Below are 24,858 nucleotides of genomic sequence, written 5' to 3' on the forward strand. Positions count from 1 at the left end.
TTTTAGGATTTTGTCCGGGTCCTTGGGCCGAGGGTTTTCTGGGTCTCTGCCGTGGGCCTCGTGGATTGGGCTGAATAGCACAGACCGGTTCCTCTTTGCTCGCTGCCGGAGCTTTCCGTTCCATATGGGCCGCCCTGACCTTGGACAGTTCTTTGGAGCGTCCTTGGGTCAGTATGTCCTTCATCGCCATGTTGTGCTCTTCAAGGACGCGTTCGCGCAGTTTTGAGGAGGCGCACCCCTGGATGAATTGTACCTGCACCTCATCGTCCTCATCAGGCAGGGTGCACGTGCTTGCTAACTCCTTGAGTCGAGCGTAGAATGCGTCGACTGATTCTTCTGGGAGCTGTTTCGCTTGGCGGAGAAGGAACCGTTCGTAGTCTGGGTTGGCATACGGCTCGAAGTGCGCAGCGATGGCATCCCGCAACGTGGCGTAGGCCTTCGGGGGTCCAGCTTCATGGACGGTCTTCGCAATTTTATGAATGTCCGCGCCACCCAGGTGAAGGCGCATGGACCGCTATCGTCGCTCTTTAATCTCCGCAGCTTCAAAAAAATGTCTCCAGCCGTTCCACCCACTCCTTCCATCGCGCAGCTTGGGAAGGCAGCGGACCTGTTATGGCGAAGGGCTCCAGGGGCGGGACGGTGGTCATGGTGGCACTGCTGTGGACGACTCCTAGGGCGCAGGAAGGCTATACAGCAGCGTCTGTGGGGCACCAGAGCGTCGACGGCAGGAGGAAAACTATAGAGGTGCCAGGCGGCGGTGTCTCCACTGGTGGCTGACCAGCATAAGGTGGCGGCTGTGGCCTTGATGGGGCGTGCGCACCACAGGCGGCTGGGACCGTCCCACAGCCGAGGGTCGTGTGCTAGAGGCATTCAGCAGTTCCTGTGCCAGAGAGGGGATGGGACCCAGAGGTGAGGCAGCGTGGCACTGTGTGGCACGGATGGGCAGTTGCACTTTGACCAAAGTGATGATATTCGGGCGCTGCGCAAAAAAAACACTACTTAAATGGAAAGTGGGCAGTGAGATAATTTCAACCACAAAAACATATAACTATCTTGGAGCATGGCTTAGCGATACTGGGAAAGCCTCTTTACATTTACAAAAAATTAACTCAAGGGCCTAAGCTATGCGGCAATCAAAAATGCCATCAACAAACATATCCATCAGTTGTCACAAGAAGCAGCCCTAGCAAGCTACACAGTTTGAGGAGGCCTCCCTGTGCTGGTAACATCATATAAGGAGCATAAAATACAGCCCTGTTTGAAGCAAGCAGTGGGAAGGAAGGCTTTAAAAAATATTCAATGGGCCAGGCTAGTGCCCCTTCCAACTAAAGAACTAAACCCTGGATGGAAATCGCTGGCCTCTATATCCGGGTGCAGAATCTGCGATTATAAAAAGGAGGCTCAGCTACATTTAGTCTGCTTCTGCCCCGGCCTGCTACAACTACATCAGAAAGTTGCGAAAACCGATATGTCTCTCTAAAGGGGTTCGGACATGCAATGAAGCGGTAACGGCTCTGTTCGCTTGCACAGCACCAACAGATTTGGCCAAATTTGGGAAATACATGGCTGAGTTGCGTGTTCAGCTCTCCGACAAAGAAGGCCTGTCGACACCTGAAGAGCTTGTACAGTAGCAAAGAAACCAGCAGGAAATAGATCTGCTCTACAATTTTAACATCACCGGCAGTGGTGCCTGGACACAAGATAGCCGATAGAGATGTCATTTCTGCTTCACACTTCAGCCGTCTGATGGCTTCAAGACACGGAATTAGACATATCTTGAAATTGCTGCTAAAATAACTCCTTCTCTTAAGATGAATATGTACTTTTAAACAATTTCATTATGGTATTCGGTTAGAATTTTACTCCTGTTTTTCTATTTATAAATGTAAGAAATATTGCAAATGGTTTTAAGTAATTGTGCAATAAATGTCTTTTCATTCACAAGATAGAATCCTATCATACTTAGGACACCAACAGCACCCCTCACATTACCCCTACCCCTGAAGCTGGAAACACTTAACAAAGGAAAGGGAAGAGGACCAGGTGGCTGCCCAACAGACAACAACTAGAGGGATTACCCACACAACAGGCTGGTGCTGTCAAACCTTCAAGCGGACTAGCTTGGAATCCTCTCCAGGAACAGAACCCAAGTACTACAGTTTACTAGAGCAACTGTAGAATTACTCGACTGACCAAGGCACAGCCTTACTAGCCTGCACCATCAACCCAATAGGAAGAAAATGGTTGAAGTATCAGAGGACAGGGGCAGAAGAAAGGAGAGCCCTGCAAACGACCTGAAATAGCAAAAGCATCCCCTCTAACGAAGATTTTTTTTTCATTTGTTGCAGCTGGTTTATAAAGCACTACAAGTCAGCAAACTTGGCTTCAGTAAGCAGATAACAGTGGTATAGGAATAACTGCAGGATGATATTGGTATCCACTTGCTGATGAAGGTGTTGTAAGGCAGCATTAATCTGGGGTAGGAAGGAGCGATCACAATCCAACAGAACTTCAAGGTTATGAGCATTGGATGCAGGTTGTTGAAAAGGGCTTTGGCCAGGTTTATGGCAAGTAGAGAGGCTTGGTCATCCCTGTTGTCGGATCTGGCCCTCTTTGCAGGGACATCCCCAAACTTGTTTCCTTAACCCTCCTGTTTTCTGAATCCTGTTTTTGTTGGCTTTTATGTTCCTGTATACTTTACCAGTGCAAAAGTGCTAATGCTCACTACTTTAAACATGGTGAAATTGGCTTGCACCCAATTGACACATTTAATTTACTTTTAAGTTCCTAGTAAACAGTAGTGGCTGTCATCAACGGGAAGGTGGCGGGCACTCGCTCAAATAAAAACAATAAAATAAACAGGCGCACATGTGTAAATATAGACTTAACATATATATATATTATTTTTAAAGCTTACCTGACAACAAGACCTCCGGCTCCGGCGAAACGGAGAAGCCGCTCATGCTAGTAGTGTAGTACTACATGTACCCAGGGCTGTAAATTAAATGCTACTAGTGAGCCTGCAGCTCTGATTGTGCCACCCACTTAAGTAGCCCCTTAGAAGCCTGTGTTAGGCCTGCTATTGCAGCCTTTGGGTGCAGTTTTAAAATCCGAGACGGCTCAACTATTGGAATGCAGGAGCGTTGCCTCACTTAAATCACCCCCAAAGATTAAAAGTAAAATGGTAATTCATTGCCATTTTATTTTTCAACCTCTTATCCTGATCAGAGTTTCAGAACGGGGGCCGGTCAGCTGCTAAATGACAACAGCAGGGAGGACAGTGGGCTGATTGTGCACTTTTCAAAGTACTCGTGTCCCTATGGCTAGCCATCTTGTGATGGCCAGCCACAGATGCAGACTTTGAAACCTCTAACCCATCTGTTTTAAGACAGCTGGGTTAGAGTAGGTGTAGGGCTCCAGTGTCCTCCGGAGTGATGAGTGAGGCTGCTCCCTCCAGTCAGGGTACTGCTCTCACAGCATGAGAGCAGAGCCAGGAAGGGTGCCCGCACTCCATCCAGTTCCTGAGAAAAGTTCCAGAGTGGAGCACGGAAAACATCGGTTTGGGTATGTTTCTTTTTTTTAAATAATATTTTTGCACGCGGGCCCGCCCCCTCTCCCACACCACTCCACATAGATGCCAGCCGCCACTGTTTAAACTGCCATTGCGATCTAGCAAAATAAACCTTTTGCCAGGCCTCAATCCTTCTTTTTAATACATATGTCACCCCTAGGTAAGACCCTAAACAGCCCATTGGGCAGGGTGGATTGCATTTCAAAAGGTGGATATGTTCTATTAAGTTTTAAATGTCCTGATAGTGAAACACTCTATGATTCGTTTATCACTATTGTAAGGCCTTCCTCTCCCATAGGACAAAATTGGGTTACCTTATTTGTTTAATAAGTAATAACGCTTGATTCAGAGCAGTTTGGAAAGTCATTTTTGGTGTCTGAGGATTTGTAATTTAAAAGCCTCTTTAATGGTAAACTTCTAGAAAGTTGGCATTTTCTTGTCCTGGCCATTTAGTGCTTGCAGTCTGCTCCTAGGTCACACAACTAGGTGTAGTCGGCAATTGGCCTTTGTGTATTCCTCCCAGAAGTATAGTGGGATTAGGAGTTGGCAGGATGGGTCATCTCTGGCAGGATGGTGCTGCCACCTACCACATTCGCACTTCATAGGCACTGGCTCAGCTCACAAAAAAGGACTTCACACCAGCCTAATATCCCCTAGGCAGATTGGGAGCAGATCAGTGAGGAAGTAAGTTCCAGACACCTTTCCAGGGGAAAAACACCAGAAGCTTCTCCCACTTCAAAGTAGGAACCAGATGTACAAACAGCTCCCTCAGAACCACCTTTCATTACACTCCTGGACCAGTTGATACTACAGAAGAAAGACGCACTGTGGCCCTGCTGCTTGAGGCCTGCCCTACTTGCGGAGTAAGAAGACTGGACTTGCACCCTTTATCTCAAGCTGAAGTGACTCCAATGGTCAGCTGACTGGCCTCCATTTTTGAGCTACAGGGCTATAGCAAGCTCAAGAGTCCTCTCTGCAACTGCCCAGTTCCCCTGCTTCAACTGGACCTGCCAGAGCTCTACTGGCCTCTGCTGGAGTGAGGTCCTGATCTCCAAGAGGTGCCTCTGAGGTCTTGAACCCTAGTTGTGGAATCAATAGAGCTCCCCTGAAAAGAAAAGGAGAAATCCTGAAGTTTTGTGCTCTCTGCAACCACAAATAGTACATGCCAGAATCTTACCGCCTGCCCCAACCACCAACGCCAAGCTCCGGTGAACCTGACTCTCTGCGCTTCAGCGAACGCCAGTGATGACCGGCAACCCGAGCTCTGCACTTCGCGCTACAGCATCGACAGCTCGCAGTCCCTACCAATGTGAATACCAAGCAATGACCGTCTGCGATGTCAACAGGATTTTTGCACTACAGTGATGACCATCAGTGACGCTGTCTGTGCTCCTAGAAGCCTGCTCCACAGCGAACGGAACTCTCTGCGCTGGATTTTAGAAGGTAACTGTTTCAGCAGGCTAACCTGGTCCCTGTATCTGGCCCATGCTCCATCAGGGTCCGCTTGAACTTGTGACTTTCACCTGGTCTCGCATGACCAGATAACCGCAAGTGGCGATTTGGGCTTTTAGGCGCAATGCTTACCTTAAATATTGCATATCTCCAGTTCTAACAATTGGATTTTTGTTGTTTTGGTGTCAAATAATATAATAAAATGTACTCTATTTTTCTAAATTGGTGTGGGATTTTTCTTGTGTTTTCACTTTATTACTGTTTGTGTGCTGCATAAATACTTTACACATTACCTCTAAGTTAAGCCTGACTGCCTTTGTATCAGCTACCAGAGGGTCAAGCACAGGTTAATTTAGTGACTTTTTGCGTTTCATCCTGATAAGGATTGTGGCTGTTGCTTGAGTAGTGTATGACCCCTCTCAACCACCAACTCAGTTTCTCACGCCTGTGATGAGAAACTAAGTTTTTCTCCCCATTGATGCACCGGCATCTTTTCTGTTTCAAAGATGAACACGAAAGTGACAGAGGGATCGCTTGGATTGGTTGCTGGAGTTACCGTCAAGTATGAGGTGGAGTTGAGTGTGGCCACAAACGTGTAGTAGCCAGCTTTGAGATTCAAAGACTTTGGTGAGGGGGGTACAAATAGGTGTTAAAGAGAATTGGGTATACTGCTGAACACAATTCAGATACCCCCTGTGACTGTGGGGACCAGAAATAGAAAGGAGTGCACTCCTGGAACTTGCTGATAAGGATCAAGCAGCACCACCTCCAGGCCCTGAACCCTCCAGAGACCACCACCCTCCTGACCAGCGACTGCAGCAAGAGAGTGGGAAGAACGCTAGAGATCCGATGGAGAGCATCACTAGAGCGACTCTTTGAAACACTCAGGCTTCGGAGCAGAAGCTGTGCAAGGCTGGACAAAGAGCGAAATGTAGTCAGCCAAATATGCCGCCTGGATCCCAGCCAGAAGAGCTTGATAGGACCAGAAGGAAAGCCCTTTGAGGAAGGAGCCCAACATATTTATTTCATTGTTTACCTTATGCTTTGTACAGTGCACTGTTAGCCTCACGGGCATCCTGACAGTGGACCTACAGAACGGTACAGAGGAAGATGGGACCTTTCCATTGATCAACAAAAAAACGTTTTGAAATATTTCCTGAAAGACATATGCTCCAAAGTAAGAAGCAATGAGCAGGGAAGGCCCTGGTTGGTGCAAAAGACAAAGAGCGACCTTCAGCTCTGCTTGTGCAAAGCTAAGGAAGGGCTAATAGGCCACTTGAAGCAGGGAATAGGGCTGGAGAAGGAGGGTAAGGAGTGATACATTTTCATGCGAATAAAGGGCTGCTGCATAAATATCATTATGGCAAATACACAATCTCTGGAATTTGATATGCTTATCAAAGGAAATCCAGTGTAGCTGCTTCAGCTGTTGAGACAGAGGTCTCCAATGGAGCAAACCCAAGTTTAACCTGGCGGCTAGGTTTTGAATGACCTGAACCATTTGAAGTTGGCCCCTATAAAGAGAGAGAGCGCATTGCAGTATTCGAGATGTGAGCCCACGATAGCACTGATAACTGTGAATCGTGAGTATATCAGAAGAAACGGCAATGGCTTTCTCAGACGTTTCAAATGAAACTACAAGGGGATGTAAGTTTAGAGATTTGTGTTGAACAATTCAACTTATGGTAATAAAGTAAACCTAAGTTGCGAAGATTGGCAAAAGGTGTAGTGCAATCATATTGTTCATATGATAAGGCAGAAAAGCATTTACCACTGAATAGAGTAAACCCACCAGCCTAGCTCCCAGATAATCCACTGAGATAAAGGCCGGCAGCACCAAGACCCACAGAAATGAAGGAGGTGGAACAAATCTTTGCCTTCCATTCCCACAGAATAACACCGTGGTTGTGCAGGGGCACCCAGAGCAACATGCCACCAGGGCAAGAGCCAATGGGTGATGAAAAATCCATGAGGTGACTCATCCAGGACATCAGCCCAGGCAAGCAGCCTCTGCAAGTCTCTGGCACCAACCCCCCTCTCTTATCTTCAGACCAGTGAGGGAAGACCCTGCATCCTGCACAAGGGTAACATCACACCACTTGGAGAAAGCTAGAGGTTACTACAAAATCAAGATATCAGCAGCCTACACCATCACACAGCAGCATCTCCAACCTATTCTGCTTGGCCAAACCAGCTGCCTGTGTGGGGAGGAGAATGGAGGAACCAAAGGAGAATCAGGCGGACGGAGAAGTCAGGGGACGCATACTTTCTGGGTGATGGAAGTGCTGCTTGAATCAAGCCTCAGGAAGCCCAAGACCTGGCGAAAAATGGTGCACACGTCTACAGAGAACCTACAAGACGAAGACTCAGTGGAACTGCTGCAAACCCTGTCACAAGCCCAGTCGTCCTTTTTTTAAGTCTTCTAAGTCAACAGGTAGTGCACACAAGAGAATTCTCTAGAGGCAATCAATGCTGCATACAGGTGAAAAGAAAGACTCAATTGAGCCCATGGCATAATGTTTGCAAAATAAGAAGATTAAAATGTAAATAGCCTAATAAAACCCATGGCCACACTACCTTTCAGAATCCTTCTATCGATATTGATATGTAGATAACTGTTCCAAGTTAAAATAACCCTTCTTGTGACCCAGAGATAGAAAGTAGAAATACAAACAGTGTTTATCTTTGGCTACATTTTGCTTGATTTGGGTGCTCTTTCAAGTGCTTCTAGAGGCTGAATTTTCTCTCTTTTTCTTCTCACTCAATGTTCCCTGCAGGTGGTGGCAATACCTTCCGTCTGTTAAAAGCTCTCTATGACAATGGTCTCATCACCGAGATAAGAAAGAGAGTCTTAGAGGTAGGCTAACAAGAGCATGTTGCTTCATTTGCATTTGAATTCTCGGGATTTAAGATAATTGAAGGATTATGCATTTTGAACCAGTGGGTCCTCTGATCTGGTTCTTAAGTTAATGTTTATTAAGCATTGATTTATAACAATGCATAGTTGTGAGTGACCAGTGATGGAGCTAGGGTGCTACAGCATATAACTTCCAGGATTTTATTTCTTCAGGATGGCACGCCTTACATTGGGTCGAGCGCTGGCACAAACGTGGCGACTATCAGTATTAACACAACTAACGACATGCCAATTGTCTACCCACCTTCGTTAAGTGCCCTAGAATTGGTCCCGTTCAACATTAACCCCCATTTCTTGGATCCAGACGTGAACAGCAAACACATGGGTGTAAGTATGAGGCCCTTATTCATGGTAAAGGAAATGAAGCTTTATTTCAATGTAAACCCTCCTGGCAGGCAGCAGCTCCGGTCTTTACCTAGTGTCAACCTCTACTCACCTGCCAGGTTCAAGTACATTTAAGTGATGCTGCATAACCTTCATAAAGCACACTTCCCCATTTTATTAAACAAAGTAACCTACATACAAGGTGTAAGGATGGATTACACTCTTTGAACTTAAACACACATTTTCCTGCCATGACCCCTCTTATGGCCTTCTGCTTTTAGCTCACTGGTATCGCTCTATTGCACTATATTCCCACTCATGAACTTATTGTCACCCTCCTCACCACCTTTATTTCACTCACCTTATCCTCGCCCCCTCTTTTGCCCATTCATGCCTTCAACACTCTTCCTTTGTTTGATATTGATCCACTGTTAAAATCAAGATCTTCTCACAACAAAGAGGTGTGATGAAGGGTTTATTCAAGAAACACAGAGGAACAGCATCAACGGTCCGCTCTCTCCCTCAGCTCCCAACACAAATCCATCCCAGCACTCAACATTCCATGACATATTAGGATTCTACATATAACATTCTTATCTAGATTACAACTCATCCTCCTTACATGGAAAAAAATAATATATAAAAAGAACTAGATATAAAAAACACAGAGTTAACAACAACACAATTTTACAGCAATAAAATCAGAATAATCGAGAATCTAATATAACAAAATTACAACTTATACTCTACTTCCACTAAAGGAAACTCTGCAATAACATATCAACTAATGCAATACATAATCCTCAAATTTCCCTGGACGAAATCTGCGTCTCAGAGGGTATCTTCTAGGATATAATTCCTCTTGCAAAACACCCCCATCTTCAAGATTCCTACTGTGAGATTGAACACCAACCTCACAATTACCATTGCCCAGATGAACATTAGGAGATTTCCCAAGATACTTCACCAACCTTGACATACTCCACACAGAACCAGAATCAACCCTCACCACATTCTTCCTGATAGCAACGATTGTGAAAATACCAATGAAAGAGGACCTCCCCATCAAAGTATGTTTTGGATTCCTCACCAAGACCTTGTCCTCTATATTCCACTTTTTGTCTCTTGCTCTCATTCTAGAGTCATAGTCTGCCTTATACTTATGCTGATAGCTGATATTCTGAAATTCTTTCTCGACACACATCCTTGCTCACTGCAGGACCAGCAAACACCGGCAACCAAGAAGGATTGAGTTTTGACGTTGCCTTCCTACCTCTCAAAGCCTCAAATGGTGAGATCTGAGTGATTGCATTAGGTGTAGTGCGATGTGCCCACCACGTATCTCTCAAAACCTCACTGAATGAAACCCTAGAGCTAAGTGCCCATTGGCACAATCCTTCACAACACGATTCATTCTCTCAGATAACCCATTAGCCTGTGGGGAATACAACGCTGTCTTCTGATGTACTATACTGTAGTCTCTGAGAAACTCCACCATTTCATGGGACACAAATTGCACACCATTATCCGTTACTAGAAACTTTGGTATCCCTTCAGAAACAAAAACATCCTTGAGGAACTCAATAACAATTCTAGTATTTACAGAGGAACAGCATCAACGGTCCGCTCTCTCCCTCAGCTCCCAACACAAATCCATCCCAGCACTCAACATTCCATGACATATTAGGATTCTACCTATAACATTCTTATCTAGATTACAACATCCACCCCAAGATATCTATTGGATGTCCTCCAGTTTTCTTCCAAACCTTCTTTCAGTCTCCCCACATCTATCTCATGTATAGGTCCTGCCTTTCTTGCATTCATTTGCAAAGACTGTATGCTGATTCAGAATGCTGTGCCATCTTGTAAGTCTACAACATCTCTTCCAACACATCCATGCAAGGCATTCTGCTCACATTTGCCTATTCTAAACTCTCTTAAGTCTTCCAGATGTACAAAGCAAGGCCCTCGGAGTAAATATGATGCTTCGTGAAGGATGACTGATTCCTCGAATGGAAATGGAGGCTTTATTCCAAATTAGAACATTGGAATGTTGGTAGCTCCATTGAAAACAATGGAGTGCTCCGGGCTTATAATGGCTGGTATAAGCCCGGAACTCCAATGTGTCTTTGTTCACAGCTCTGGCTGTGAACAAAGGCTTCAGGGAGCCTGAGGGGATTACAATCCCCTCTCGCTCCCTGAAGGCTTTGTTTTATTTGTTAGAACATTCTGCCCTCTAGTGGCAGAATGTTCTAATAGCCTTATAGCCCTTCGTAGCAGGGCTATACCGGCTTTTAAAGTCCCTCTGCTTTGTTAAAGTCCCTCGCCTTCGGCTCGGGCCTTTAACTCTGCAGCGGGCCTTTAATAGCCGGTATAGCCCGCTACGGCGGGCTATAAGGCTATAGTAAACCCTCCGGATAGGCAATAACTCCATTCTTGACGAAGTTGTCACTGCTACATATCTTCAAGTACCAAATAAATATAAATATTCCATACATTGTACTGCTGCAGCCTCAGCTCTTATATTGCTCCTCTAGCATTGGGTGCATTTTAGAGTGTACCACTGATTAGAAGAGGTGTGAAAAGGAGATATTTCTCATATTTCTTAGACCTTTATACTCAGCTGTCAATGCCCATCATTGCACGCTTTGCAACAAACTCCTGCCACACACAGTTCATGACCCCTCCTGCCCAACCACTCTAACTTCTCACCCCCTCCTCTCCTGGGCCCAACCCTTTCCCTCCTACAAGGCCTAATCTTGCATACCCCTCTCCACATCCCCCCACATTGCACCTCAGTTTGCCGCAGTGGCCTCAGTGTAGCTCCTGTTTTCCCATGATGATACATTTGAATGCCTCATCCCCCCGAATTAGTCTTTATTTGTTGCATTGTTGATCTTTGTGTCCCTTCTACCACAGGAGACTCGAGAGCAGCGGATCACTCAGTACCACGAGGAACTCGACACCCCTCCTGTCCTGGTGAGCGCCTGCATCCCTGACAGACATCTTTTAGTGGCGGGGTTTTTCGTTGGTAGGATGCTGTTTGGGTGGTGGAGAAAACATCAGAGAAAAATAGTGTAAGATAATAAAAGCCAGGGATATCGGTAAGCAGCTACCTTAATAAAATTATTTCTGCTAGTTCTTTTAAACGTACCAGATAAAATTGGCCAATGGGGAAGAAACTGAAGAACTGATGATGCATACTACTGTCCTTGCAAAAAATGGAAGAACTGTTTGCCGGAATTTTCTCTCCTTCTTACTATACAACTTAATCAGTGGGAGATGTGCAATATTCCACATATATATCTGACACACAATACTACCTACTGATTGACCGGATTTTTTTTAATGTAAAGTTTATAACAAACATCTAATCTCCCAACAGACTTGAAATTTATTTTAGTGACCATAGAAGGATGAAGGTCACAATATACTCCATCGGAATTCAACCCTATAGGCCACATGCGTCACACAAAGCACTGTAGAAGAGGGATTACTGCACTCCAGCATCCCAGGAGACTCCAAGACCCCCCTCGCCACCGTGCCGTCTTCCCCTCAGATTGCATTCTGAGTGCAGTGCTAGTGACTACGACTTCCAGTATACAAAATGTAAGTGTAGGAAGCACGCAGGTCTAATCAATGCCTGCGGCTCCTCCCATGCTCAACTGGACAGCATCACATGGGAGCACCATGTCACCCATCTATATAAAACCAAGACAGCAATACCAGAATCAACTCTGGTTCTTTCTAGAGAACGTCCGGTGATAAGGCACCTATCAAACGCTCCGCCCCCCTCAAGCTTTACTAAGATCATGCCCTTAGCAATTGAGAAGATTATTACACAAGGAAAAATCAATAGAGCCCCTGGGCCCAATGGCCAACCCACTGCAATCTGTACATCTGAGCTACATATCTGCATTGAGTAGCATCTTAAACAATGTTCTACTAACTAGTGTGGTACGGTACCGCCATCATGGCTGGGGGCATATATAGATTCCATCCACAAAAAAGGGAGTAGGGGTGACCCAGAGAACTACAGACGGATATCCCTGGTTGACGTGGATGCTAAATTCTTTGTTTCGTTGAATTTGAAGGATGTACATGAATGGGCTACATGGACGAATATAAGTCCCTGATTCCAGACAGGGTTCTGAAAAAATATCTGAACCGTCGATAACATTGTGCCATTCGCTTTCCTAGTCCATAAGACCATTACTAATAAAAAATCTATATATGCATGTTTTATTGACTACAAAAATTCATTTGACATTGTCAGTAGGGCCAGGTTATGGTGGAAGTAACTATGGTCTCCCCATAAAAATATTAAATCCCATCATTGCTTCATATTATAAAAACTGGGTTCAGTCAAACTCAACAACAAAGACACTTTGTCTTAGAGAATGTACATTGATAAAGGGCTAAGACAGGGCTATGTTTTGGGCCCAATTCTTTTCAGCGTATTCATCAGCGGCATTGACACCGCTTTGAAAATCAGATACCCTGCGTATGATGCAATGCGCAGATGACACAGTACTGTTGGACGTTTCTGCAATCGATCTCCAATCCTCTCAACAACTTCTTCCCCTACTGCAAGAGCAACGAACTAGAAATAAGTCCAGGGACAACACAAATTGTCACGTTTACTAGGATCCGCAAGCGGCATCACTGGTCAGGGACACCAGGAAAGCATATAATGAACACAACTAACTCAGAGATACCTTGGCATTGAATCTCAATCTTCGAGCGCACCTAGCACTCACATGGATGCCCTGAGAAAACGGGTCTGGACTTTGCAAAATAGCGAACAACATCACAGGCCCTTACCTCTTGCCATGATTGCATGTTATTAAAACCAACGTTCTGCCTTCATTAAGCCATGGTCTTGAAGCATTCCCAGAAAAATACGGGGACTGCTTGAATAAGAATCAAACTAGACTCCTTCGCCAAATATTCAGGCTCCCGAATTCTACGAGGGGAACCCCAGATATGACTAGAATTTGCCATTTTAGAACAAACATTGACACAGAAGGCTGCCTTATTGAAATTCTGGTTTAGATTAAAGAAGGCCGGAGGGGGGATGCTAAATTTCATCTGGGCACAGATCTGTTAAATCCACCTGCATCTCCCTGGTGGGTGGAGGTGGAAACGTTTTCCGAAGAGCTCGAATTGAACCATCTGTTGGATCTGAATTTATCGTATGGGGCCTTTAAGATCTTTTTAGGAAAGTCTGTAGAAAGGTTGTCAGCAAATAAAGACCTTCTGACCCTCCAATCAAATACTCATAATCGATATGCATCTGTAACCTATACCAAGTTGAAACCCCAACCTTCTGTCACTGCCCTTGTCACGGAATTACAAACTAAGGTTTTTAGGACTGCGGATGGACCTTTGTCAATGCAGTGCTCATAGTTGGAAGCACCCGCAAGTTAATGGCTGTTGTCACTTCTGCTCTTGTCCGAAAGTAACTCTGGCCTCTGTACTGTGTGCCTGTCCCAGCTTTGAGTGGTAAAGACATTACTGGCTGGAGCTCATATCTGAAGATGCCGCTCAGCCAGGGGGCGATTAATCGCTGCTCCCAGGGCAAGGACTGCAGACTTATCGCCCACTTTGTGAAGTTTGTGGACACTGCAGCTATGAGTTTAGACCGACAGACAGCCCTGGATGAAACAACTTGTCTACTATAAGTATTAATCTGTATTTATGCACCAGACACTTTATATCTGGATCTCAGTGTACCCACCGTCTTTTTTTTTGTTGAACGTTCTTTTTATTGGCATTTATGAAGATAAGCATACATACACCACATTCCGTGGAAATGAGCATGTTACATGAGTAACGAATTACACCATTTGCGATGTAGAAAGCATGTTTTTGTCTTGTTCTGTGTAGATGCGGTCTGTACTGTAGCAGTTCCTTGCCAGTAAAGTAAAAACTGGGGAGGAGAGCCAAACTGGGGAGTGCCATGAAGTTCTGAATGATGTGACCAAGGCTATGTCCGGAGCCCGCCCTTGACCATTCTACAGTATTGCTGCCTCCCACCGAGGGGGGGATGAACGTGTGCGCAATCCGGTGTGAGGAGCCGATGGGTGCGTCAGGGGAGCAGGGAGGAACCCAACTGGCTTAAGGGTGGTGTGGGGGGACAATGGGGGATATCCCCCGTCATGGGGACCTGCATCGTGTGAGGCGCCACGGTGTCGGAGGTATGCATGTCGGTGACCGGGGCATCCGGGGCCTGGGACTGTCTGAATTGATGTAGTAGGAGCGCCCATTCTAGAGAGATTGGGGTTTTTCGGGTACCTTTGGCCTCCTCCTCCCGTATTGCGTCCTCCTCGGCTGCAGCCCATTTAAGAACCGCCCCTACCCAAGCCGCGAGCGGGGGACCGGTAGGGGATCGCCAGTGCATGGCTATACAGCGTTTGGCCAGTAGGTGGGCTAGGAAGACGAAGCGCATCGGCACCTTGTGTCGCTTCCTCCGCCCCAGTATACCCAGCGCGCATCCCTCCCAGGTAGTCAAGTGGGTCAGCCCAGTAAGATCTCCGAGTGTCGAGTGGATAGATGACCAATAGTTCTGTATGTCCGGGCAGGTCCAGAACATGTGGAAAAAGGCAGCATCCCCTGCTTGACAACGAGGGCAAAGGAAGGTAGTGTCGGGATAGAAGCGTTGAAGGCGCGCTGGGGTCAGGTAAGCCCTATGTAGGATGTGAAACTGAATATTCTTAAAGCGGGCATTCCTGGATACTTTTTTGGGGAATTCTAACGCCCTGTCCCATTCGCTGTCATGAAAGGGTCGTCCCGCTTCCTCCTCCCAGAGGGCTCGGAGAGGCACCAGCAGTGGGGGTTTTAGGTCTCGGATTGATTTGTACAACCATGTAATGAGGTGTCGACCCTGTCCCATTCGTAAAATTGTGTGGAGGACTGGATGTGTGGGAGGCTCCCCCCGCGTAAGATCTGCATATGGTCGAAAATGGCTGAGGAGTTGATGTTGAAGCAGGAATTGGCCTGGGGGTAAATCGTATACTTCCATGAGTTGCCGGTAAGGCCGGAGCTGTCCCTCGTCAAACAGCAATTCTGCTTCGACGATGTCCCTAGACGTCCACTCCCGGAGCATGGTGGATGTGAATAATCCGTCGTTTCGGGGCCAACCGACTAGTGGTAATGATGGCGTGTATGGAGGGCAGCGCGGTGTCATGCGGTGTATGCGTTGAATACATTTCCGGGCGATGTTTACCTGCAGGGGGTAGGTTCGTGTGGGGCGGGAGCCCGGTAGAAGCAGACGGCGCAATTCGGGCGTGGGCATATATCCTGTGGCCGTGCATGTCTCGAGTGTATATCGCTCCGCCGTCCAGTATGAGAGCCACTGGAGCTGCGACGCCAGGAAGTAGGCTTCGAATGAGGGCGCCCCGAGCCCCCCTTGCGTCGTGGGCAGCTTTAGCTTGGCCAGTGCGATTCTGTGCCGCCCCTGTCCCCATATTAGGGAGCTGAGAAGCGTGTCTAACTCAAAGCCGCGGGACCAGTATCATCTTCGCCAGGGCTACCCCGCCGATCGGGGCCAACGGCAGGCTCCGCCAGAACCCGATGGAGGATCGTATCCCTGCTAGTGCCCTACGATGGTTACCCTCGAACATGTCAACTGGGGAATTATATAATCGAATCCCGAGGTATCGGGGACCTTCTGTCGCCCAATGTAGTTTCCGGTCGCCAATCCAGACCTCCCGGGAAGGGGCATCCGGGTGGAGGGGGTAGATCATCGACTTGTCCCAATTCACTCTCAGTCCCGAGGCCTCCGCAAACTCCGCTAGAGCGATCTCAAGCAGGGTGAGATCCGCTGTCACATCTCGTATATATATGAGGAGATCATCCGCATACATGGATACGCAGTGTGTAACTTCCGCTAGTGGGATACCCCAGGTTTGCCCATCCCTACGAAGCCGGATGGCTAAGGGTTCAACCGCCAGCGCGAATAATAATGGCGAAAGGGGGCACCCTTGTCGCGTGCCCCTGTGTATTGTGAAGTCCGGGAAGATATAGTGGCCGAGGCGGACCCGGGACGTAAGGTTGGTGTAGAGCAGGCGAGTGTAGGCTATGAGTGTGGGGCCGAGGCCCGCCCGTCTCAGGACAGCGAAGAGGAATTGCCACGTTAGAGTGTCGAACGCCTTTTCAAGGTCCAGGATCAGACCTGCCGCGTGAGGAAATCGGTCACCAATCTGATCCTGGATATGAAAGAGGCGCCTGATATTATGAGAGGTATTTCTTCCCGGAAGGAAGCCGCATTGGTCCGGGTGTACTAACGGGCGTATAATTTGTGAGTATCTGTCCGCCAAAATTTTCCCCAGAATTTTGCAGTCGGCTGTGAGTAGTGTGATGGGACGATAGGAGGCTAGGAGTTGAGGGTCCCGGTCGGGTTTCGGGAATGTCACGATCACCGACGCTCTCATAGAGCCAGGTAGTTCGCCGAGTTTTAGCGCCGTGTCTAATACTGCTGATAGACGAGGGGTCAATAGTGGAGCAAAAGTGGCGTAATATTCAAGTGGGAGCCCGTCAAGGCCAGGGGCCTTGCCGCGGGCCAGTGCTCGTACCGCGCTTGTAATCTCAGTTGTTTTTATCTTTGCGTCTAGTCCCTTCCGGTCCTCGGCGGAGATCCGGGGAAGGGGGAGAGGGTCTAGGAAATGGTCGATGGCTCCGGGATCAAGAGACGAGGGAACAGTGTAGACCGCCGAGTAATGTTGATAGAACGCCTGAAGGATCTCGTCCTGGGATTGTACCAGGGTGCCCTGGGGATCTATAATTGCGGTAATAGGCCGGACTTCAGTATCCTGCTTAGCGAGCCATGCCAGGAGTGTACCCGACTTGTCACGGTCCTTGTGCATTCGGGTTGCATATGCCCGAAAATTATGTCGACGGAGGTCCACGCACGCCGCTTGATACTCTGATTTGGCGTGGGCGAACTGAGCTACCGTCACTGCTGATTGGTCTGCGGCCTTAGTGGCCGTCGCCAGGCGCTGCTCCGCCGTCTCTAGGGCTCGCTCCAAAATGTGTCGCACTCCGGTTCTGTACCGAATGCATTCTCCACGGGCCACTACCTTGAAGCTATCCCACTCGACCAGGGCTGACGACGCGGTCCCCGTGTTATGCGTAAAGTAGTCTTGGATGCTACGTTGGTGGTCATGTGTGAAGGTCTGGTCCGCGAGACAGTCCCGCGACAGTCGCCACGTGGGGACAGGAGGATGCGGGGGCCGCCACTCGAGGCCGAGAATGTGTGCTGCAGTGCACAAGAATCGGTCAAGCCGGACTCGTAGGTTATGAGGAATGGAGGGGAAGGAGTAAATACGGGACTGGGGATGGTGGAGCCTCCATGCATCCGCGAGGGACCAGTGTGCGACCCATGCTTTAAATCGGTCTATTTGTCTGTATGTGGGGGAATGTGGGAGTGGGGGATGTGAGCGGTCCAGCCCCGGGTCCAGGATACAGTTGTAGTCCCCGCCTAGTAGCCAGGGTATATGCGTGAATTGGGCCAGAGAGATTGTGAGTCGGTCCCAGAATTTATCCTGATCAACATTTGGAGCATATATGCTTCCTAAGAGGATAGCCCTCCCATCTAAGAGACCCTCTAGTAGAACGTATCTGCCTTCGTCATCCACTACCCGTCTAAGTTCCCGAAAAGGGGTTCCTGGGCGGATCCATATCAGTGCTCCCCGGGCAAACGAGGAGTAGGTCGTGGCGCAGATGAGTCCGCGCCATTTTACTCGTAGTTTGCCGACTTCGGTGGAATTAAGGTGGGTTTCTTGTAAGCAGAGGATAGATGCCTTCTGTCGTTTCGCATAAGCGTATACCGCATAGCGCTTACGTGTGTAGGCCACGTGTGTTGAGTGTAAGTACATTAATGTCTGCGTTGGTCATCAGTCGTGTCATAGATGGTCGATTCTGTGTGGGGGCTGGGTGAGGTGCCCATTAGAGAAGTCGTGTTGTGGACCCTCAGGGATGCGCTGCGTTTGAGGGGGGCCGGCGAGCTGGAAGCCTGGAAGAACTGATGTGCTGTGGTGTGAAACTCCATGGCAGGGTGGGACGTATGTGAACCGAGGATTAGACAACGTGTGGGGGTGCGGGAAACTGTCCCAATACATAGGACTCATCGTGTGGGTAACGATGTGTCCAAACTTCCTCCCGTAACACTGGGGGGGGAGAACTGCTTTATATAATAGGGGGTGACGATATGCTATTGCGAGGCGGCACGCTGAGTGGGCATGTAGTAGAATCAGTATGTGTCCGGAGCAGGGTGACAGTCCCTGTGAGCGAGATATTATGGGTGCTAGGTATGCGTTACAGATAAGGATACCAAGTAATAGTCCGTGTGCCTGAGTTGCCTCAGGGCAAAGTAGGAGATGGCAGTCCATCCAATAGTCCGTCCGCGGTTTGCGGAGTGGCGTGGGGGGGCGCCGCCTGACCTGCCCCCGAGGCGGTGCTGTCGCTGTCGTTTTCACCTTCTGAGGAGAACAGGTGCGGAGGTCGATCTATAGAGTCTGAGGGCTGTGTGGTGCGTAGATCAATCACTGCTTGTAGAGCTTCCGTCTTTCTCGCATAATCTGTTCGAGATCCGGCGAGTCGTGCGAGCCGTGCGTTGGTCTGGATTCGATATTACGGAGCTTCTTGGGCCGCTTCCGGGCACTGAAAGTCTTAAGGAGGGAGCCCCTTTGGGGATGAGAGGCGGATGACCGCGGGCAATGCTGATCTGCCCAGTCTTGCGCGGCCTCCACGGAGGTGAAGAAGAGGGAGGACTCTGAGGCGGGCCGGGAAGAGCAATGCATATTGAATCTTATTGTCCCGTAGTCTCCGCATTACGTCCAGGAAGGAGGATCTCTGCTGTTGTACCGCGCGGGCGTAGTCCGGGAAGATCATGATGTGGTTGTTTTCCACTCGTAACGGCGCAGCCAGTCGCGCCGCACGAAGCACCGCGTCTCGATCTCGGAAGTGTAGGAATTTGGCGAGGAATGGTCGAGGGGCCGCACCGGGCGGGGGTCTTCGGGCCGGCACTCGGTGCGCCCGCTCTATGGAGAAGAATGGTGTGCGGTCAGATGACGGGGTGAAGGACTTCAGCCACGTGTCCATGTATTTTATGGGGTCGGCACCTTCGACTCCCTCCGGCAGCCCTAGCACTCGGATGTTACAGCGTCTTGAGCGGCCCTCCAAATCCTGTGCGCGCTCCTCCACCGCGGCTAGGCGAGTGAGGACCCCTTGGAGCGTCTGCTGTTGCTCTTTGAGCACGGGCTGTATGTCCTCAAGCGTCCGTTCCTCCGTATGCACCCGGTCCGCCAGCTTACGATGGTCATCGCGGAGGAGATTGACGTCTGTTGCCAGGGTACACAGGCGTTCTTCCATAGACAGACGGGACAGTTCAATGGCGGCGAGGACTTTATCCAACTTGTCCGAGATTGATAGATCTGTGGAGGGCATCGCGTTGGGAGACCAAGTCGAGGTCCGAGGCATGTTCTCCGGGGCCGTCTCCGGGATCGCCTGATGCTGCGCGGGTTTTGACTTCCCCATCGTGACTCCCCGTGGTTTGGAGGGGACGGTATCGTCGGCTAGGTTGCCGGAGCCCCCAGTGATGCCAGGAAGGGCGGAAGGCACTGCCGCGTCGTCCCTCGAGCGGAGTTGTACAGGTGAGTAGCAGTCCAAGCCAGTCTACTGAAGCTCCCCCCGCGGGCCAGGCACAGGAATCGGCTACCCCAGCCACCAGACACCACCAGCAAGGCGCTCCCAACTCCAGGTCACCCCCACTGAGACTCCACTGGTGGCCGACGCGATGGAAGAGGCCCTGCAGTGGCCCCCAGGCCGAGGGGGGGGAACCCAAGGGCCGTCCTTGCAGCCTCCGTGCAGGCCTACCTCTCTCTCAGGGTCCACAGCCGAGGCGAGGTCATCACAATCCCGCGGCACCTCTAGTTCCGGGTCCCGAAGTGGGCGGCGGGGGGGCCCGGGCCACAGCGCCCCCCCCAGAGCAGCCGCCACCCGCGTGCCCCAGCGGCCCCGGCAGGCCCCGTCAGGTCTCAAGACCCCCCCGGGCACCAGGGGGAGTCCCAGGCTGCTCGTAGCGGGAGGGCAGCCGATCCGTCAGTCAAAGGTACAGCAGCCCCCTCGGATATCTCCAGAAAGGCCGTCGCCTCGGTGGTCACGGGGATCAAGGCCTCGTTGGCCGCACCGGGAACGAGGTCGTTGTCTCTTAGGCGGCCATGTTAGGGTCAGGCGAGCTCCGTTCGGGCAGGTTGGAGGGCCTCCAGGTCCCGCCACCCCCAACAAAGCCTGTCGCCCCTCAGCCCTCTCCAGAGTCAGTCACTGTGGGCACCTGGGGTGAGCAAGGGGGATCTCGGGGCTCACCTCCGGGTCACGGCGGGCTCAGCGCGTCCGAGATGGCTGGTGCGCCCGGGCCGGCGCAGCTCCTCCGTTCTCCGAGGTCCCGCGTCTCTCTTCGTGGGTCCGTTCCTCGTACACACCCCCCGGGCGCCAATGCCAACGGGGCGGAATGCGCCGCTAGTTTTCGCCACCTCCCGTTACTCCGTCTCCCGCACCGGGTAGAAGAGCTCCGGCGCCATTTTGACAGTTGGGTTGCGGTGTTGGCGGCAGCAGTCCGACAAAATCCCGCTCTAAGGGCTAGGAATGAGCCCCGACAGCCGCCGGCATCCCTCCGCGATGCGGTCACCTTCCGACGCCCCCGCACCAATTAGCACTCACTGCGACGCTCCATAAAGCTGCCGAGAGGCGCCCAGCCGCGGAGCCTCAGCAAAGCCGGACCGCCATCGTGGCTTGCTTAGCCACGCCCCGTGTACCCACCGTCTTTGAGGTGAATTGGTGTGGTTACCTGCCATAAACACTTATACAAGAGCATTGGTGCTCTATAGCTTATTAAGAATTGGTTGATTTTATTTCACTTTTTATTAGGTTTGAACAGTGATTTTCAGTCACATAGAATTGTCTACTTCAAACGGCGAAACAGTCATTAGGCACTTTAAATCCGCATTTGTTTTACACTACATTTTGATATATCATGGTAAAATGTGGTAAATCTAAGTACTACCTCAGGTATTGAGAAATGTCTGTTTTAAATTATTTGAATAGTTTTAATTAACCATCAAATAAAGACCTTATAGGCTTGCGGTACCTATAGAGCACAGTGCCAATGCCCTTCTGCTTAATTTGTTCAGATGGTTTGTATTCCAAGGGTGACCAAAGCACAAAAGATCTCATGGGCTTCTCTTCCCTTGGGGTACACTGCTTTACTTCAGCACATGCATGGATGCTATGGGTGGAGTGCAAGGTATATAACAATGCTTGAAATGTATCTTGTGTTTTAGGGGCTGCGTGAAGGATCACTACTTTTAGTGGAAGGTGATAAAGCCACGCTGCTTGGAGCCACTGGGGCCCGTATGTTTATGAGGTAATGTCATAAATAAATGGTTTATTGATTCAGGGTATGTGCGAGGCCCACGCCTAGGCAATGGATCAACAAACACCAAGAAATGGAAATATAAGCAGCGGAACAGGGTGCAGAAGATTTTTATGTGACGTGATCTTCAGGGCCTTGTAGAAGGAGGGAAAGTGTAGGTCTCAGGAGGATGTCGTCGGCTAAAAAGTTGCAGACTTGCGGAGACACCAAGACTGTGAAGATGGTTAATGCACTCTAGTCTTCTTTTAAGAGGGGAGTCATTAAATCTTTTGTAAAGTGCACCAGCTTTGGAGTGGTCGGATGGTTACTCATACACATAGTCAGATGGGTTCTTGTACATTAATACATGGGCAGCCATACACACTGGCTTCTCCAAATAATCAATCAACTTCCTTAAAATAGCAATTCATTCGAAGGCTTGTCTCAAAGAGGGAGTGAAGAAAACATGCAATAATGTGATCCCATTGGATCCATAAAGCTCCTTCAAACTTTATTGGGACACTTACACATCCGTTTCCTTACAGTAACCCTCCTCTGTACAGGAAAAAGTCACCATCATAGGAAGAACATGCAGCAAAGCTCAAATACGCCTTTTCTTAACCAACTCCATTTCCTCTTACTCATTGACTTTATCGTTGTCTTTGACCATGTACAACGCTGCACTACCTTTGGGCTAGGCTTGCGCTATAGAAATACCATATACATACATATTTATGACCCTCGAACAGGCATACACTTCCACATACGCTAAGACAAATAATTATTCTGTTGACGCGGTTTTGTCATGGTAATGTGTGCAATGTAAGTTAAGCAACAATTACTGATGTTGATTGATGTATGCCTTGTATGAAAGAGGCAAAATCCAATAAAAAGGTTTATCCCCCCCAACCCCCCAAAAAAGCATACATATTTATGTATGAGTAACTTAATGCTTCTGAGTGACCGAAATTGGAATCTGGCCATATGAGTTTGGAAATATGGGATCATATGGTCAGCTGAGTCTCTAGCATGAAACCAAGGTATTGGGCTGAGGAGACTAGAGTAAGGATGAACCTAAGTTTTAATTTATGGCAAAAAGGACGTACTAAGGACTCTGGGCAGCCAATGTAAACTTTCATTCACCGCATCTTGTCCAAAGAAGAGACAGTTCTGTATATATGTATGTCATCTGCATATTATGATTTTCTAGTCTTCGTACTAGTGACCCCAGTGACATCAGGTACAAAAAAAATAATAACTTGGGCGATATAGCGAAAGAACAAAGACTCAGGCTTTACACTCCGGTATTCCACAGGCATCAACCAGCTCCTGCACGGTTGCTGTGGCTGTGCTCGCTAGTGTCTGAAACCAGGTTGCAATTTGAGATATCTTGAGTTAGATGTAATAACATTTTTAATACATTTTTGGAAGTACAGCAAAAGGCGCTTTGTCTTTTTGTTGTATTTTGGAGGTGTAGAGCTGTCTCTGTATGATGAAGTTTAAACAGCTGCCAGGATTTACTTGATGGAGATTCCTTGGACTCCTGTCCAGAGAGGAACATGGTGAATGAGCAGGGCCGGCTTTAGTTCCTCAATGTTTGTTGATGTCGTATTCCTCCTAAAACACCTTCTCCACGAATTGCCTCACTACCACGCTGCAACAGTGTCCCTCATCTCTCCATAGCCCTTCTTTCACATGCGTTTCATGTATATTGTAGTGGTTCCCAAACCAGTGTAGGGTATCAGAGCACTTTACCTCACACACATTATACAGAGGCAATAAATCATACTTGTGTAAATCAGTCTATTGGAAATGTTACATAAAACAATGAGTATTACAAGATGGAGTCACATCACTGATACTAGTAGAAAGTATCTTTTAGGAGTGTATGGTCTGGAGAAGCACAAATTAGAATTTAAAAATGTACCATAGTTGGTTGGCTTTAGTAAGAAGAATGCATTTTTACCCCAATGAACCTCTTTTAGCAACATCAAGATAATGAAAGACTGGGGTAAAAACATAACATTCTAACCTATACTGTGCAGTTTGCTTCAGCTCTTTGATAACAGTTCATAGCTCACTGTACTATGTTAGGGTTGTAACTTATGAACTGCAAGTAACAAAAGCATCTCAGTGACAAAAGCAGTAACCTACTGAGCGATCCACATATAATACAGTTCGGTGACTTCAGTGGTACACGTTCTTTGTAGTAGGCAGATTAACACTGTGGAAACTGGAACCAGATGAAAGATCTCTCTCCAGTAGGAACTTTAATCACCAGAGTTATTTTGACATTTTTATTGCTGGCCGAACAATGCTGGACACACAAGGAACCCTGCAGGAGGTGCTTTTTGAACCCATGTTATTTCTAAATTCGCTGCTGCCGACGTCAGTGCCAGGTGCGGCTGCACCTGTCAAACCAACCTAATTCAGCCTTTGAGTTAGTGATATTAGCATTTGGAAGCAGGTTTAGGCAATGCCTGCTGGCGGAGAAGAGAGCTCTACTGCAGATGGAAATGGCATTTATTTGTTTTTTGATTAGTGTGATGTGTCCATGATGAGACTTAAAAAAAGTAAGACTTTATAAGCTCCAAGGATGAGGAACTGGCGCCATTTTGTCTTTATCTGACACAGTTTTTAAAAGCATCATGCTCCTGTGCGTACTGTAGTGCTGTGTATATGATTTGATGGATTATTAACTTATCCATGTTAACCCCTTTTCAGATTATAAAAACGTGTCGATTATTCATCATCCACTTCTAGTAAAGGGAATCTAAGGCAGTTCTCGGAGTGTGAAGAGAAATGTTTTTTCAGTAAGCATGAAAGCATATTTATTTATTTACGGAGAGTACAATTGTTCAAGACATCTTGGTGCCAGGACCACTAAGATCTCTCAAAATCTAACAAAATAAGAAAGCTTTAATACCTACTTGAACTGGCCAAAGAGACAAAAGAAGGACATCCCAAAGTTGTTGTTCCAACACCTGTAGCCACGGCTCCAGCCCACTTGAAACGGGGACCGTCAGTAGAAGAAGATTTCCAAATCTAAAGTCCTTGCTGCAACATGCTGAGGAATCCAATTAGAAAAGAATACAGAACGGGTCACACAAAAAAGATCTAGTGGATCATGACCAGAGCTTTAACCATACGTGTTTGTTAACTTGGCGAGCTGCCAATGCA

General features: G+C 48.2%; 1 protein-coding gene across 3 annotated transcripts in view; it reads left to right on the forward strand.

Annotated features, from left to right (window-relative positions):
* Positions 1-24,858, forward strand: part of LOC146858186 (alpha-aspartyl dipeptidase-like) — a 193,355-nt gene that overhangs the window by 158,513 nt on the left and 9,984 nt on the right. For 2 of the 3 annotated variants that reach the window (XM_085648952.1, XM_085648953.1), the window contains 4 exons: positions 7,801-7,880; positions 8,094-8,267; positions 11,187-11,246; positions 21,608-21,690. In XM_085648952.1, coding sequence (XP_085505078.1) covers positions 7,801-7,880; positions 8,094-8,267; positions 11,187-11,246; positions 21,608-21,690 — 397 coding nt within the window. The remainder of the gene's footprint in view (positions 1-7,800; positions 7,881-8,093; positions 8,268-11,186; positions 11,247-21,607; positions 21,691-24,858) is intronic. The other variant, XM_085648954.1, reaches the window with a different exon arrangement.

Source organism: Triturus cristatus, chromosome 3_2, assembly GCF_964204655.1.
Source record: "Triturus cristatus chromosome 3_2, aTriCri1.1, whole genome shotgun sequence".
NCBI lineage: Eukaryota > Metazoa > Chordata > Amphibia > Caudata > Salamandridae > Triturus > Triturus cristatus.